This window comes from Drosophila eugracilis, unplaced genomic scaffold (genome assembly GCF_018153835.1).
Source record: "Drosophila eugracilis isolate 14026-0451.02 unplaced genomic scaffold, ASM1815383v1 contig_1765, whole genome shotgun sequence".
Taxonomy (NCBI): domain Eukaryota; kingdom Metazoa; phylum Arthropoda; class Insecta; order Diptera; family Drosophilidae; genus Drosophila; species Drosophila eugracilis.
In genome coordinates this window covers 3,140,408-3,155,926 of record NW_024572605.1, presented here as the reverse complement: position 1 = coordinate 3,155,926, position 15,519 = coordinate 3,140,408, and the positions used below count along the sequence as shown (strand labels likewise).

Below are 15,519 nucleotides of genomic sequence, written 5' to 3'. Positions count from 1 at the left end.
TAAATGTTGACCTAAATCAGGACGCGCCACCCCCTTTTTGGCTCAAAACTTTTTAAACCCAACTCTGCCAGAATGCTAGCTGTTGGAGAGGCAGAACAGACACTTTAAGACCATTGATTGACCACCAAAATGAGCTCGTTACGCCGAGTATCGCCGGAATGGAATAATCAATAATCGAGAATTTCAAGCGAAAACAATAAATTACAGAGCAGTGGGCGGGTGTGTATTATTAATTCATTGCAGAACCCAATTACGCTGTTGGCGATAATAAAAAACTTTCAACATGGCGTGAGAAAGTAATGGGAGAACGGCAGCGACTTTTGTTTTCCTTTGGCCCGGGTTGATACACAGAAATTCTTTTAATTTTTTCCATTCCAGCACTGAGAGAAAGGGAAAGTGACTTAAGATATTGGTTTTTGTTTTAAAATAATTATAAAAAGTATCAAAAATAATCAGGAATATACTCAAAAGGACACCTCTATCTTAAAGCCATTTTTCTGGCCATATTCATAGGAATTTCCCCCCAGTGCACGTCTTGATTTTCGCTTGTTTTTCCCATTCCAGTGTGGACACACGCGACTCAAACTTTGCCCAGGGAACGCACTGGTCGGACGAGACTTATCGGGAGCGACTCTCGTTCCACGTGGAAGGACGTGCTGGCACGCTGACCATCAAGTCAACCACGGAGGACGACACGGGCGAGTATCGCTGTCGCGTCGACTTCCAGAAGAGTCCGACTCGCAACTCCAAAGTGAATTTAACTGTCATAAGTAAGTATTGAGCCACTCTCCTTTCTCTTTTCACTTTTCTCCATGCTCCTTTCTCCTTTTGTCTGTTTGCCCACGCTGTGCGGGGCAGCATAATTGAGCAGCTAATTTGTGCAGCGACATATCCTGGCCGGGTCTTGGTCCTGATACTATCCTGGCCTGGCCCAACCACGGCACTCAGCTCTTGGACAAACACATTAGTTACAGAATAAGACGCCAACTATATGTTCGGGTTGCCAACTTTTCCCTTATTTTTAGCCACTGCCTTCCCATCTGCAGCTTTGTACTTGGCAAACAGATTTTAAAGTGCCAACTTGGCTAGAAGTTTAAACGTGGCTGGTTAAAGCTGCTCGAGGAGCAAATGGCAAAGTGGAAAAGCGGGTGGCGAGTGCAGGATGCAAGTTCTGAATTGAATTCCTTGCCTTTTAAATGGTTTTCAGATTGGTATTCGGCAAGGGTATGCAATGGATGTGTTAGCATTTTTATCAGGATTTTGTTAAATGGGGATAACTTTTGGGATAAATATTTAATGCATAAAATCACTTAATAAATGTATTGTTTTTTAAAAAGATTAAAAGACTAGTTACTTTTTAAGATGTTAGAAAATATTTCATATTTTTACCTGTCTCCTTTAGCATCCTAGATCCTAGATCCTAGTTGTTATTGAAAATATTGCAGCTCCAGACCCCAACTGGATTATCCCGAACCAGAAGCGTATTGCATTTTCCGCTTTTCCCCATTTCCAGTTGCAATTTCGGGCTTGTATTTTTTTTGCTGCTCCCAAGGGATCCAAGGGGAGGGGATACCTGTGCATTGAGGCGGCCACAGCTTGCAATTTACCATTAAAATTTATATGCGTTTCCAAAGGCGTTTAGCTGAAATATATGGCCGGCAGAGTTGGCCTGGCCGAATATTGTTGGTAAATAGTTGCTGCCGACGTCGCTGCTGCTAGATGAAGCGCAAAGGGCTGCAAGGGCTGTAAGGGGCGTGGCCGTGTTTTACAAACTTCTTGAGCATGTTCAACATGCTTCTGTGTATGCGTGTTGGTGTGCGTGTGTTTGTCTGTGACATGTGAAGCGTAAAACCAAGGCAGAATTTAGAACTTTGTACGTTGGTTTTGGGATGAAAATGGAAAAAGGGAAAAGAACAGAGGGTAAAACTTTAAAGAAGATATTAGATTAAAAGTTGCCCCAGTCCGGGGTGGACAGTTTGGACAACTTGCCGCTGCTGCTAATGCGCAGAAGGGGCAGGAAATTCCCAGGACTTGATCAGGCCAAGCAAATTTGCTAGCAAAGCGATGATAATGGGGTTTGGGTTTTGGCTCAAAATAGTTGGCCAAGTTTGCTGCTGCCCACCCCAAATACCCAAAAATAATCATAAGAAAGCTGTTCGTAAAAAAGAACAGCGTAGAGCAGTCAAAACAATGAAAAACCAGGACAAAAATAGAAGTAGTTGGTAGGTAAAAAATCTAAGAAAATAGGAAGCAAAAAAAATTAAGACTCCCGAGAGGGAAAAAAGAAACTCTGGAACTGAACTTTGAGTGCACCTGTTCGAGCGTTTCCTTTCATTTTTTTTTCCACACTTCCAAGTGGCAACAGCATAAGCAGCTCTTTAAAGCCATGACAGTCAAGCTTTTAAGGAGCTTGGCTTGGCCAAGTAGTTTGGTGACAGTTCGAAGAGGCTTTCACTACCAAAATGCATACCGAAAGGTGATTATGCCTCAGGCATTTGACAGAGCGGAAACTCCAATTTAACAAGCTTCTATGATTTCCATTATCGAACTGCAATATTTAAGAGTCCGCTTTCCCGTTTTCAGTTCCGCCCGAAACAGTGATTATATTGGACAGCAAGGGGGCAGCTATCAAGGATCACACGCTGGGCCCCTACAACGAAGGTTCCGGCATCAACATCACGTGCGTGGCCGTCGGCGGTAAGTTCCCCCTGCCCCATTCAGCCGCATTTCTTGTTTTTTGTTATTTTTCATATGGGTGGGTGTGTGGGCAAAAGTGTTGACGCTGCTGCTTGTGTCTGACAATTAAAAGTGATGAGCGTGAAAATGCAGGCGAAAGATTTTCACATTTTATTTAATTTCCACCCGGCTGTCGACTGCACGAACACCAACTCGAACTGGAACTGAAGCCGGAGAAGGAGCTGGCGCTGATGGTGATGCTGGGGCTGCAAAACCAACGTGCAGACAATCGAGCAGCTCGGGCACACACAATGCCCACACAAATTGCATTGAGAGCACTTGAAAATTGCTAAAAGCCAAACAAGACAACAAATGAAACAGCGAAAGGCACTTGTACACACACGCAGTGCCCACAGCCTCATCCTCATCCTCATCCACCAACCACATACATATATAGAATATATCTAGAGAAAGACACTCATCCACTCCTTGCACTTGTGAGCACATAAACAAACAGAAGACCAGGCTAAAACGCTGCCAGCTAAACGCAGAGACAACTCCAAGTCTAAGCCGAACGGCAAACATATCAGTTGCACACACACGTACCCAACATCTGGCCGCAATCCCGATAATTCTTTTTCTTACCACCGGGTATTTTCCAGGTCGCCCCCAACCGAGAGTCACCTGGCTGCACGGCAACACCGTCTACAAGGACGCCAGTGTCGGCCAGGCCTTGTCCGAGCGGCGGGTGGGTAATGTTCTATCCCTGCAGCGACTGGAGCGACGGAATCTTCACATGCAGCTAACGTGCCGGGCGGAGAACAATAATTTGACAACGCCAATTATCAGCAGCGTCGTTCTCGACATGAACCGTGAGTTGCAACCCCTCTGAATTCCGGGAGTCTGGGACTCCCCTCCCATCGATCTCTGCCCATGGCCTAACTAATTAAATTCTATCGCTAACCAACAGTCCGCCCTTTGATTGTGAAGCTGCAGGGAGAGAATCGACCATTGTCGGCAGGGAATTCTTATCAGCTCAGCTGCGTTGTCATCGGAGCACGTCCAGCGCCGACGATTACCTGGTGGAAGGGCAGTACCCCCATGAAGAATACTCATGAGATTGTAAGTGGAAACGAAAGACAAAGGACTAAAAGGAAGTACCTCGACTAGCGGGGGTCCTGGAAATGTTTGTTCGGAAATAGCAAGGTTGAAATTAAGTTGGAAGTTTTCTTTTTCAAACTTTTGTGATTGGTTTCCTTCAACCTCATCAGTTACTACAAGTTTATGAGTGTGTGGATTAATCCCTTAAAAATTATCAAACTAATTCCGAAACATTAATTTACAAACTTCTTGTATATCTACACTCACTACCAAAATATTCCAAAAGGTATTTGTTTTTACAATTTAAATGAGACTTGTATATCCTGTTGCCGGAAACACCCGACAGCTACCCTGTGCAAATGTTTATAAACATGCAAATTTCAAATGCCTGTCATCCTTGTTAATGGCTACCCCAGAGTACAATTTCCACTCCCCGCCGAGAGAGTCGTACACATGCTTTGTGGTAATTGAAGTTCCTCGAACGGCAGTCACGTAGCGTCGGGCCTCAATTAAAAGCCACCCCCTATCTACGTCGAAGGACGTGCCAACCCTTTTCCGTTTCCTTTGTCCTGGCCCAACTGCTCAGTCGTTAAGCAATCTACTCTTCTCTTCTCTTATTTAGGCGAATCCGGATGGAAATATGACCACCTCGGTGCTGACATTCACGCCCACCATCGATGACCGCGGCAAGTTCCTGTCGTGCCGGGCCGAGCAGAGCATGATACCCGAGTCCGGAATGGAGGATGGCTGGAAATTGGACATCTATCGTGAGTTCTGTTTGCCATAAAAGGCCCTGCTTAATATTTAATTCGACTGGGCAAAGTTTTTAATGAAACCGAAAGCACAAAGTCGGCGAGCGGCTTTAAAAACTGTGTGTAAGAAATCGCTGCACTGGGCCACCCATCCAAACCCAATCCTCCTCCTTTTATCCTTCGACTGGTCCATATTTTTCTTCGATTCTCCTCAGCTGCGCAAGTTTTGGCAAATTAATTTCCAGCGGCCGCCGGTGAAACTTTTGCACAAAACTTGCGAAACTTTTTAACCCGCCACAAGCACCGCAACGCCGCCTGCAAAGTCATCTTTACGCTTTTACAGTTTTCGACCTGTTTGCACAAAATTTAAATGGCAAAACCACCGCCCTCCTTCCTGTGGAAAAAAGGAGGAGAACCGCTTCTTGTTTGCCTTGGGAGTGCGGTTTTGTTGCTTACCTTTTAACTTTTCCTCTTTTTTGTTCCACAACTCAACTCCCCCGCCCCAATGCCCAAAACTCGATTCGATTGAAATATCTGGTTCATTCGGTGGCGGGGGCAACTGTTTGCCCAATTTGATAGATTGCTTAATAAGCTTAATTGATTCGCATTCGCGGACCAATTTTGAATTAATCAAGTTAAAATGTTGCTCAGTTACCCACCCAATGGGTTCCCCCCTTCTTCTTCGCCGGCAAAACAGCATTTTAAAGGCCTAATTGCCAGGATGGCCAACACGAAAGAAAAAAGTATAATAATAAACAAACAAGCTACAGAGAAGGAGTGAGCCGAGTGGAAGTGGAAGTGGAACTGGGCCAGCTGAACATTTCAACAACTTAAATTGGCTAATTTGTGCGGCTTACACCAGTAATTACACCTTTGGCCTGTGCTTTCGGCATTTTATTTGCTTGCCAGCTTTATTATTTGTCTGGGCTGGCGATTTAAAGTAATTAGCAGCCACGATGCCATGGCAGCAAAGTCTGTTTGTTTGCCCATTTCCCTGATAACCCAACACATAATGACTTCTATCCAATTTCGACGGTCTTTTCATTCGCAGACATACCCGTTGTGAGTCTGGAGCTGGGAACCAATTCGCTTAACTCCACGCTACGCGAGGGCATCGATGTGTTCTTCGAGTGCAACATCAAATCGAATCCCTGGATATACAAAGTTAGCTGGCGGCACAATGTAAGTGACAGACAGATGCCGTTTTACACGCATTTTACCATCTCCTCCTGCTCCTCCTGCTCGTGCTTTGAGAATTTCATGAGGAAATTTAACAGCCCACTGCCTTTGCAAAACTCGCGGCTAATTTATTATTACTCGGGGCGCTTTCTTGAGCACAAACCGCTTAAGAGGAACATGCATATATAGCAGAAGAAGCAGCGGCAGTATGATTATTATTATTATTTTCATTATATGCCATACATACATTAGCCCCGGGCAGCGGTTCGAAAGCCCAAAACTCCGGAGCGCATAATTGTTGCATATTTTAGGGCTGCCAAAGGGCGAAAAATGGAATTCCGCTCTACGCACACATAGAGGCGAACGAGAGCGCGCACACAATTTATTATTGAATTACCGGGCTGTGAGAGCACTTAACAATTTATGCAGCCCGGGCCTAATTTATGCATCAGCCACCGGGTCTTCAATCAGCAGTCCCGCCTTCCGGCCTGCGGGGCGTATGCGCAATGTAACGCAACATAAAAGTGTTATTAGCTTTGAGAAATTAAATTTATTTCAATTTAGCAGTTATCGGTAAATTGAATTCGATTCAATAAATTATTACGCCACCACCACACACGGCAAAGGGGGCGGAATTTAGAATTTTCCATTTTCCATTTACCATTTTCAATTTGCTTTTCACTTTTCACTTTCTGCTTTCGATTTCAGGGTGAGATTCTGTCCAACAATCCCGCCGAAGGCATCGCCGTCTCCAACCAGAGCCTGGTGCTCCAAAATGCCAGCCGGGCGAGAAGTGGCATCTACACCTGTGTGGGCAGCAATCGAGAGGGCGACGGCGAGAGCAATCCCGTTCAGCTGGACATACGATGTGAGTAGTGGGGGATATTCCAAGTCGGTCCTTGGCCTTAGCTTCAGTGTGTTAATTTACATAACAGCTTAATTAAAACGAATTGGATCTTTCGATTGCAATTTGTAACTAACACGTTACACAATGCAATTACAGCAGGACTCAGCAGGACGAGTGTCCATCCGTCCGTCTGTCTGTCTGTCCTTCTGTCTCTGTGTGCGACTTATCCTGCCCGAGAGACAAATTGAATTTTTCCCGTAAATCAGACAAATAAATCAATTAAGCAGCAACAATGCAACCACAAACGAGGCAACAATGCCGACATTTTCTTTAAATATTTAATGGGGGAAAATTCAAGAGTTTCCCTTCACTGAGCAAAGAGTACCCAGTCAACGGGAATCAAGCTCAAGTTGGGCCAATGTTTTTCTTTAATTATGCAGATGTCTTGGCCACTCGATTGAATGGAACTGAAACCCATATTCCCCCCCATCACTTTGACTCTTTGCAGTTGCACCTGTTTGCCGACCTCGCCAAAGGGTCTCGTACAGCTCGGGCAGGCATGAAACCGTCAAGGTGGCCTGTGAAATTGATGCCAATCCCGCTGAGGCCACCTACGTTTGGAAATTCAATGCAACCCAGGGCGAAACGGTTGACATACCAGCTTCACAAGTGGCCGTGGATCGGGGCCGCAGTATTGCCCATTACACGCCCATGACGGAGAATGTAAGTACTCTCATTCCCATTACTATAGACCAGACCCGATTTCGATTCTGTTACCCCATGGACCTCCTGGAGGTCATATAAATCAGTACGTGGCACGCCCTTGAGGGCCAGCACATAATTTTCCAAACGAGTTGCGGTTTTGAATTTTCAATTAAGGTTGAAAAGGTGTGTCGCCAACGGCGTCGCCATCGCCGCAGTGCATGCATAAATTAAGCCAACGAAATGCATTGTCACTCAACCCTACCCCTTGTTCCTGCAATCCTCCGCCATGCCGCAACCACATCCCACTACCTTTTACCCTTTACCAATTCACCACCCACATCCACACTCAATCTGATGTTTGCCATTTCTTCTTTGCATTGCCAGGACTACGGAACGCTGCTCTGTTGGGCCACCAACGAAATTGGCGATCAAAGTGAACCCTGCGTATACACAATAGTCCCAGCAGGTGAGTAGCCAGGAGGAGTGGGGCGACAGTGGGCGATTCACCTGTCAGTGGGGCTATGGGGCTCCATTGCCTGGGTGGTTCGCGTGCCGGCAGCTTTGGCTTCACTTTAGGGCTTTTAGGGGATGCTGGGTTTATACGGTTTCGAGTGGTTTTGATAAATATTTATAATTGATCAGGGAAATAGGATAAATATGATTAGAAATTATTATAACTTTTAAGCTTTTAGAAGCAGTATTATCATCTTATCTTATCTTATTCATTATTAGTTTATATTTACACGGTATCTCTTGCTCTATCAACAGTACTCCCCACCATTGAAAAGACATTGGCTTTCAGCGGTTTTTGTTTATGTTTTGTTTGGGGTTTGGCAAAGTCCCGCTGTGCAGATTCGTCGATGACTTTGGCACTTTGCCGCTTGGCTTTTCTGGCTGCTGGATTAGGCAAACTTGTGCTGCAAGTTGGCTTATTGATTTTGAAGCTATCGGGGGGGGAAAAGGCGCATGGAAAAGCCGTAGACAAATGCCTGGGCTCCATGCAATTTGTTGCTTGATCTGCCTTTTGAGCCGGAATAATAAATATTCCACTGTCTCGTTCGTTCTTCACTTTCGCAGGCGAACCGGATCCGTTGCTAAACTGCACGGTGCTCAACCAGACATCGACGGGATTCCAAATCGAATGCATCGAAGGATTCGATGGAGGGCTGCAGCAGGACTTTATAATGGAGGTCTACATGAATGGAACGACACGACATCCCAAAATTTCCAAATCAAAGTGAGTACACGGACCCGAATGCCGGCGTAGGAAAAAGTGGAATGGACATGGAGCAATCAGAATCACACGCCGTGTGACTTCTGCATTACAACAAGCCCAACGAGCCGTGGCATCGAACAGGAACGCATGGCCATGGTTACGTTTTACGTCCGTGTCCATGTCCATGTGAACAGCATGGCTAGCTTGCAGCTGCTGCTGCTGCTGCTACTGCTGCTGCTCCTTCGGCGAAACCCATTTGTCCTGCTCTTTGCTCTGGCCTTTTTTGCGGTTTTTCCGTTCTTGATTTGGACATTCAAATATCGATTCAACTTCGTTACAGGCGACCGTACTTTGAGGTGAGCGGTCTGGTGCCGGGCATGGGCTACAATGTCTTCCTCATCGCCCATAACAGCAAAGGCCGTAGCAACGCCACCATTTTGCAGGTCTACACGCTGAAGGATCCGGAGAAGCAGACGGGTGAGTTTAATCACAGGGGAGTCATCGGGTCTCTGGGTCTCCGAATCACCCAGTCTCCGTCTCCAGAAATGAATCCCATATACAGCTCCAGTGATGCGGGCTGTCCTGTCTTTCTTCCTCTCTCTCTCTCTCTCTCTCTGTGCGTTTGCAATTTCATGCATGTCCTGGCCCGAATCCTTGCTCTCTGCCTATAAATTAATGGGCGAGGGCTTGCATTTACAGCTGCTCCATTTGTCTTTTAATTTGCTTTAAGTTCTGCTAACATGGTTTGTTTCTTTCCCTTTTTTGTCGCCTTATTTTAACTGCATGGTCTCTTTTAGTTAAAATAACACTCACTAAGTCCTTTCAAGGACTTAGGCCTGCCTATCCTAAATCAAAAGCGACAGCGACCACGACCAGCGACTGCGTTTGCGATGAGGACGAGTTCCTTAATCTGGGCAAGGGATTGGGCCACGACGAGGGCATAGACGTTGACCAGCAAGAAGGTAGCGGTGGACTATCCTTTTCTATAATTTTCTATTGATTTGCCTTTGGTTTGTCTAACTAGCAACACTGCTCTAATCCTTTGTTATGTAACACACATTTCTTGGATTTGTTATTAATTTACATTTTTGATTTCAGTTAGTTTCCGTTTATTTACACTTTACGTAGCTTTAGTTCTTATTTATGTGTTTACTTTTAAATATTTATTTTACCTTTTGTTTTATTTCTAATACCTTGTTGTAACAATACCAATAGTTTAGCTGTAAACCTTTTGTGACTAAAATTCATTTGGAAATGTTTGAGTTTATAGCACCATTAATCCACTTTAACAACAGCACCCCAGCCATCCCGCAAAGAGCTGCACAAATAAATCCGGATGCCGAATGGTTTTATTTTCCTGTTCCCTTTTTTTATGTTGGGTCACTAAAAATTCTCGACATGCCGACAAGGACTGCGACCGAAATTAGCAAGCCAGGCAGGGCGGAAAGGGGAGGGAATGGGGGCGGATTACAGCTCGCAGATATGCACAAACACACATACACACACGTACACATGCACCCACACACATGCAGCTCATTAAAGCGGCACTAAATTCAAGGCACGTGCGACAGGAACTGCCACCGACAACAACAATAACAGCAAGGACAACAAGGACAGCAATAACGGCCAAAGGACGACGACTGGACCAAGAACGGAACGTAGTTAGCAGCTCATAAAACAATGCAGTCTCGCAGAAAGAAAGAGAGGGAGAGAGTCCGCACACAGAGAGAAAATTAAAGTCAATATTCTAATTTATATAAATCTTATATATCTTCATCTAAATCTTAACAAAAAGTTAACAAAAATACGTTTCAGTTTTTGGTTACATATAGTCTCTACTAGTAGTTAGTTTTTCTCTCTGTGTACGAGCAGGACTACGTAAACGAAGAAGCTCATGCTTATCCCCCAATCTTTTGGTCTCTTTCCGGTTTCCCCCTTTTTTTACTTAACCCCCCACTCTCTCGCAGACCTCTCGTTGGCCTATGCGCCCGTCATCGAGGACATCCGGCCATTCCTCGGCATTCTGGCCGGCATCGTGGGCAGCGTTTTCCTGGTGGCCCTCATCATTGTGATTGTGGTGCGTGTACGCGGCTCTTCGGGGCGCGATCGCAATAATTACTCGCATCCGGGCAGCGGCGTCGGCGTGGGCGGCACCACCGGCAATGGCAGTGGACTGGGCGGTGGAGGCGGCGGAGTGGGCGGCACCACCGCCAACGGGAACGGGAGTCTGGGCCTGCTGGCCAGCAACAACAATGGCAGTCTCGTCATCGGTACACTGGGCCACAATGGTGGGCAATCAGTGCAGGATATGCACCGCATTGGCCGGGAGACGTGCCATGTGACGAGCAGCCTGGACAGCATCGACAAAAATCCAGACATCATACCGCAAGGTGGGTTGGGTGAGTTTCCACAGGTGGTTTCGATTATTACGGTCGCCGAGCTAATCCTTAATGCCCATGGGATCCCTTTTGCAGACGGACACGACCTGGACGATGAGTGGACGACAAAGGGTCATGGTCGCGCTTACGCCACGGCGGCGTTGGCCGAGCAGAATGCCGTGATTACCTCCGGCACCTATGATCACCTGATGCCCACGTACGCCGTCGTCGACAAGAAGACAGCCCCGCCCCCCGGCCATGGCCAATACATTCAGTATAATACGCTCATTCCTGTTAGCAAAATGGGCGCTTATGCCAATCAACAGCAGCAGCTCCAGCAGCAGCCGCAACAGAAGGTGAGTTATGGACACCCTAATCCACTTCCACTGCCCGGCACTAAACCTTTTACAATATGCCGGAGATGCCTCCGCCGTAGCAGTAATTTACGACCCTCGGCCAACTGGCCAGGTGTTGGTCACCCCGTATTGTTTCACTTGGTAACGGCCATCCACATCTTTTTGGTTAAGTGGTTTTTATAGCCAGCAGTTTGTTGCCTCTGCCCCTTGGGAGAATGATAAAATAGTTGATGTAAATCAGACCCTTAAAGAAAACTAACTCAGTCTGCGGTTATTAGATTATATCCAAGGATCTTACTTAGAGAGAAAATCATTAACCATAAATGTTGATAAGGATTCGCTGAAAGTTCACTTAAAAAGTTTAAAGTTACATCCAGATAGATGTTAAGTAAATGTTATACAAATGTGAAACTTAAAGTTGATGGAGCTGAAACAAAACTATTTAAAAGTCGCTCTGCCAGTATCAAACTCTGTCATTGAAGAAATACAAAAATATCTCAAACTAACTAAAAAGAGGAAGTTTTTCTGTGAAAAACTCCTGAAGGTCGCGGGCGAAATAAACGAAAACAACAATGGCTCTGATGGGAATAGAACAGCATCATCTGCAGTTGTAAGAGAAGCAAAGAAACCAACATAATTTGAAAATCATTTAAGTAGAAATTTCTCTGTGCCAGCCACGCCTCTCTCTCGCTCTTCGCAAGAAGTACCAGCCCAGCGAGCGAGGGCAGCAGCCACAGCAGCTGCAGCAATATAAATTTTCCATTTGCGAATTTAATAAAAATAAGTTGCAGGCGGACCCAGCGCGATTCGAGACTACGGAGCAGCAACCGCTAAGGAGCCAAAGGATGTGCGCATCCTGCTCTTCCAGCTCCTCCTGCTCCTTGTCCTGCTGCCTGCAACCTCGAAATGCAATAAACGGCCAAGTGTGTGGCTCGGTGGCGGAAAAGCAGTTGGGGCCGGGGTTTGGAAAATGGCTGTTAAGGGCAGGGCCAGCACCAGCAGCAGACACATTACAAACAGGCGCCGCATGTGGGCGGTGTCTGGCCTAAACAAACAGACCAACAGCAGACATAAAGCACTCAGGAACGACTCGCGAATAGTAGTTGATATCAGCTTTAACCTGCGAAGGCAATCAAAAACTTTAATGATGACAACATCTGGTGTTGTCACTAAGCAGTTTCATCGTGATTGGAAGGGGTTATAGCTTTTCCATATTTTCTGTAATGCATATTTTCATATTTTGAAATGTCATCAGACTGACATAAATAAACAAATATCAAACAAATAAGGTATAAATTATTAAAAATTGATCCGAACTGTAGTAGAATGTTCAAATAAGCAGTAGCAAGCCTTTGAAAAGAATTCATTGCTTGCTTACTAGAAAATTCTGGCCAAATACCATATGTGAAGTGCAGAAAACCACTTTCTAAATAACAGATATTTGCTCTCGTCTAGTTTTTCCGATATTAAATACAAAAATAAGTATTAAAATCAAAATATTTCTCTCTATCTGTTCCCCCTCAGACTGAACTCAGCTACAGCGAACTGACCGCTCCACTGGTAGGCGGTCCGGTTGGCGTTCAGCGGATGGCCCCCTATTGCAGCGCAACCTTGGGACGGCCGGGCAGGCAGACGGAACTTAAGCGGGCGGAGCCGAACATCTACTCGCAGGTAAATGTGATGATGGACGACGAGATTCTGGCCGACTTGCAGGCGGCCACAGCTTCCGGCAGCAGCTATGTGGCAGGGGCCGTGGTCGACAATGTGGGTGGCGCCGCCAATCTCTATGTTCATGGCTACGCGACGCGCGTCTAGAAATGCATTCCACAGTTTGTTATGGTTTTGTTATTAGTTTAAATATTTATATGTTGTTTCAAAATAAACTTAATTTATCTTATTTATTATTTTAAAGATTTGAAAATTTTTCTAAATAGAATCCATTAATCGAGAAAATTTGAGAGCTTTTAATTATATTCAAAAATTGGTATCCCGCCTCAATAAAGAGTTGACCAAATCAATAAACTAAAGTCGGTAAAAAATGTGCAGTGCTTGCAGGGAAAATATTTATCTTCCATCGAAAAGCAATTCTGGGCATTACACATACGCACCGTAGCACAAACAAATCGAGCTGCAAGCAAAAAGAGTGCTGAGAACTCAGTTTACGCAAATCGGGTTTAAGGAGACGCCGACAATCCGACAGATATGAAATAATGACCATGGAATACCCTCGCTGAAAGCACCTGAAGTATTTGATGGAATTTGGCCAGGAAATTGAGTACCTAGAGGAGCTGAGCACAGATTTGCAAAGAATCTCTGACTGTGGAAGGAATAAACTTGATGGAGTAGAGTGGAGTGCAGTGTTTTTTCGAATTTGTCTGGCCATGGCAGACAAGTTATGTTCCGATTTTGTGGAACACTCCCATCGGGACTCTGTTCCAGTCGAGACTCTCCTCCTCTTTGTTTGTCCAACTGGGTTTCATTCCTCTTAATAATTGAATAGACTTGAGTTATGGCCAAGTGTAGGTGAATCGATATAGATTCAGGTTGGACAGGTAGCAAATGCACTTAAACAGCACTCCTGCTAGTGGGAAAACGTTCGTTGGGAATACTCGGCCAGAACAACAACAATTAATGCAACCACATGAGCTCAGTTCTGGCAAACATTTCGCCTAATGACATTGTTTGGCTTTATTGTCATCTATCGAAAAGTTTTACACGACATCCAGGTGGCTCTTTATTTCTATTTCTTTTCTACTGAACATTGATTTGGATCTCTTACTTCGGCTTCTATTTTTCTCAATTATTTTAATTTGATTTGTTAAGATTGTTTTGCGGTTTAAAACTTCATTCACCCTTAATTTTACCTCAAATTGTCTTAACTCTATAGCTTGTTAGTTCCTGCTCTAAGCCAGACCCAGCAATTTTCATTTACATGCCGCTAAAAATGAATTTCATTAAAATCTCGTTGCGCCCATTAAGAAAACAACGTCAATATGCCTCGTTCAGGCAGACACGTTAATTACGGAAATAAGCATATAAACATGCTGCGCATACACATCGCCCACAAAGCCAGCTCGCATATGCGAACATGGCCCACCGATGGGCCAATTATTGTAGTAGCTCACCACATAGCCAACCAGCCTCTTGTATGCCATGGCAACCATGTTGGCTAAATAAACGCCTGCCGCGTTGTTAACTATCAGTAACAACGCCACGCGAGGCATGCAGCAGTGGGAGGTGGTGGAACCGCAGAGTCCGCGATGGCTGCAATATGCGTGGGAAACCACACTTACATATTAACATACAGGCCACTGGCACACTCCTCAGATTTACTATAACATGCAATTACACAGCGCAAAATCAACAATATTATTCTCTGAAGCTAAAGTAATTATTAACCAAGTCAGCAAGGTCTCTGTTCTGATAATTTTTAGTATGAACATTGTTAGGATGTTTAGATGGAACGTAGAACTTCCTTAAATTAGGAATTTTGCCGTAAATAGCTACCATGTTTAGATGCTACATTATCATTTGGTCTTCCCATCGATCAATTACTTTTGTTCCAACCCACCAAAACTTGCCATTTTGAAACTCGTGACTAACTCGCAGCATATAAATCATCACATGACTAAAACCTCATTACCTACTCCTCTACTGAACCACCGCAGATCGATCTGGCACATCATCCCATGCCCATGTACTCGACGAGCCCGATGTTTGGCACGAACAGCACCATCACCGGAGTCACCATGTCGCATCCATCACAATTGGCCACCTTCTCGCCGACGCCGCCGCCGCCCATCTTCACCCACAGCATGGTGACCACCGGCGATGGCCTCCTACAGCCGGTGACGTGCATGGGCCTGGTAGCAACATCTTCGGCAGGGGCATCGGTTCCTGGTTCGGTTCAACTTCCCCCGCAGCAGCAGCAGCAGCAACACCAGCAGCTGACAGCGGCCAATGGCGGAAACGGAAGCATCGTCGGCATGGGCATGAGCCTTTATGGCAGCGATGTGGTAAGTGTCAGTTTGATGTACTTCCCCAATTCCTGGACGCTCCTGCTGCTCCTTGTTGATAGCGAACCGGTCGTCAAGGCAACTCGCCTAATGTCCAAAACGTTGAAAGCATCAATATGCAAAGTGGATTTTCTCGGGCAAGGATTTTTGGCAGCGCCACTGGCGAGGGGGCAAAAGGGATGGTAACCGGCAGCAGGAAACATTTATCTTGACCCCCCCGAACACCCGCAATTCGGGGGCATCTTTTGTGCCCAATTTTGTTTTCGTTTTTCCCTTATAAATGGCAGCCGCTG

General features: G+C 45.5%; 1 protein-coding gene across 6 annotated transcripts in view; it reads left to right on the top strand.

Annotated features, from left to right (window-relative positions):
• Positions 1-15,519, top strand: part of LOC108109202 (nephrin) — a 56,550-nt gene that overhangs the window by 38,638 nt on the left and 2,393 nt on the right. For 3 of the 6 annotated variants that reach the window (XM_017217640.2, XM_017217637.2, XM_017217638.2), the window contains 15 exons: positions 565-770; positions 2,584-2,697; positions 3,339-3,548; positions 3,647-3,798; positions 4,400-4,544; positions 5,581-5,711; positions 6,417-6,576; positions 7,064-7,278; positions 7,645-7,726; positions 8,338-8,497; positions 8,817-8,953; positions 10,444-10,875; positions 10,951-11,210; positions 12,735-12,881; positions 14,879-15,226. In XM_017217640.2, the coding sequence (XP_017073129.1) occupies positions 565-770; positions 2,584-2,697; positions 3,339-3,548; positions 3,647-3,798; positions 4,400-4,544; positions 5,581-5,711; positions 6,417-6,576; positions 7,064-7,278; positions 7,645-7,726; positions 8,338-8,497; positions 8,817-8,953; positions 10,444-10,875; positions 10,951-11,210; positions 12,735-12,881; positions 14,879-15,226 (2,899 nt within the window). Of the gene's footprint in view, positions 1-564; positions 771-2,583; positions 2,698-3,338; positions 3,549-3,646; positions 3,799-4,399; positions 4,545-5,580; positions 5,712-6,416; positions 6,577-7,063; positions 7,279-7,644; positions 7,727-8,337; positions 8,498-8,816; positions 8,954-9,273; positions 9,439-10,443; positions 10,876-10,950; positions 11,211-12,734; positions 12,882-14,878; positions 15,227-15,519 lie in introns of all 6 variants that reach the window. The other 3 variants (XM_017217643.2, XM_017217639.2, XM_017217641.2) reach the window with 3 other exon arrangements.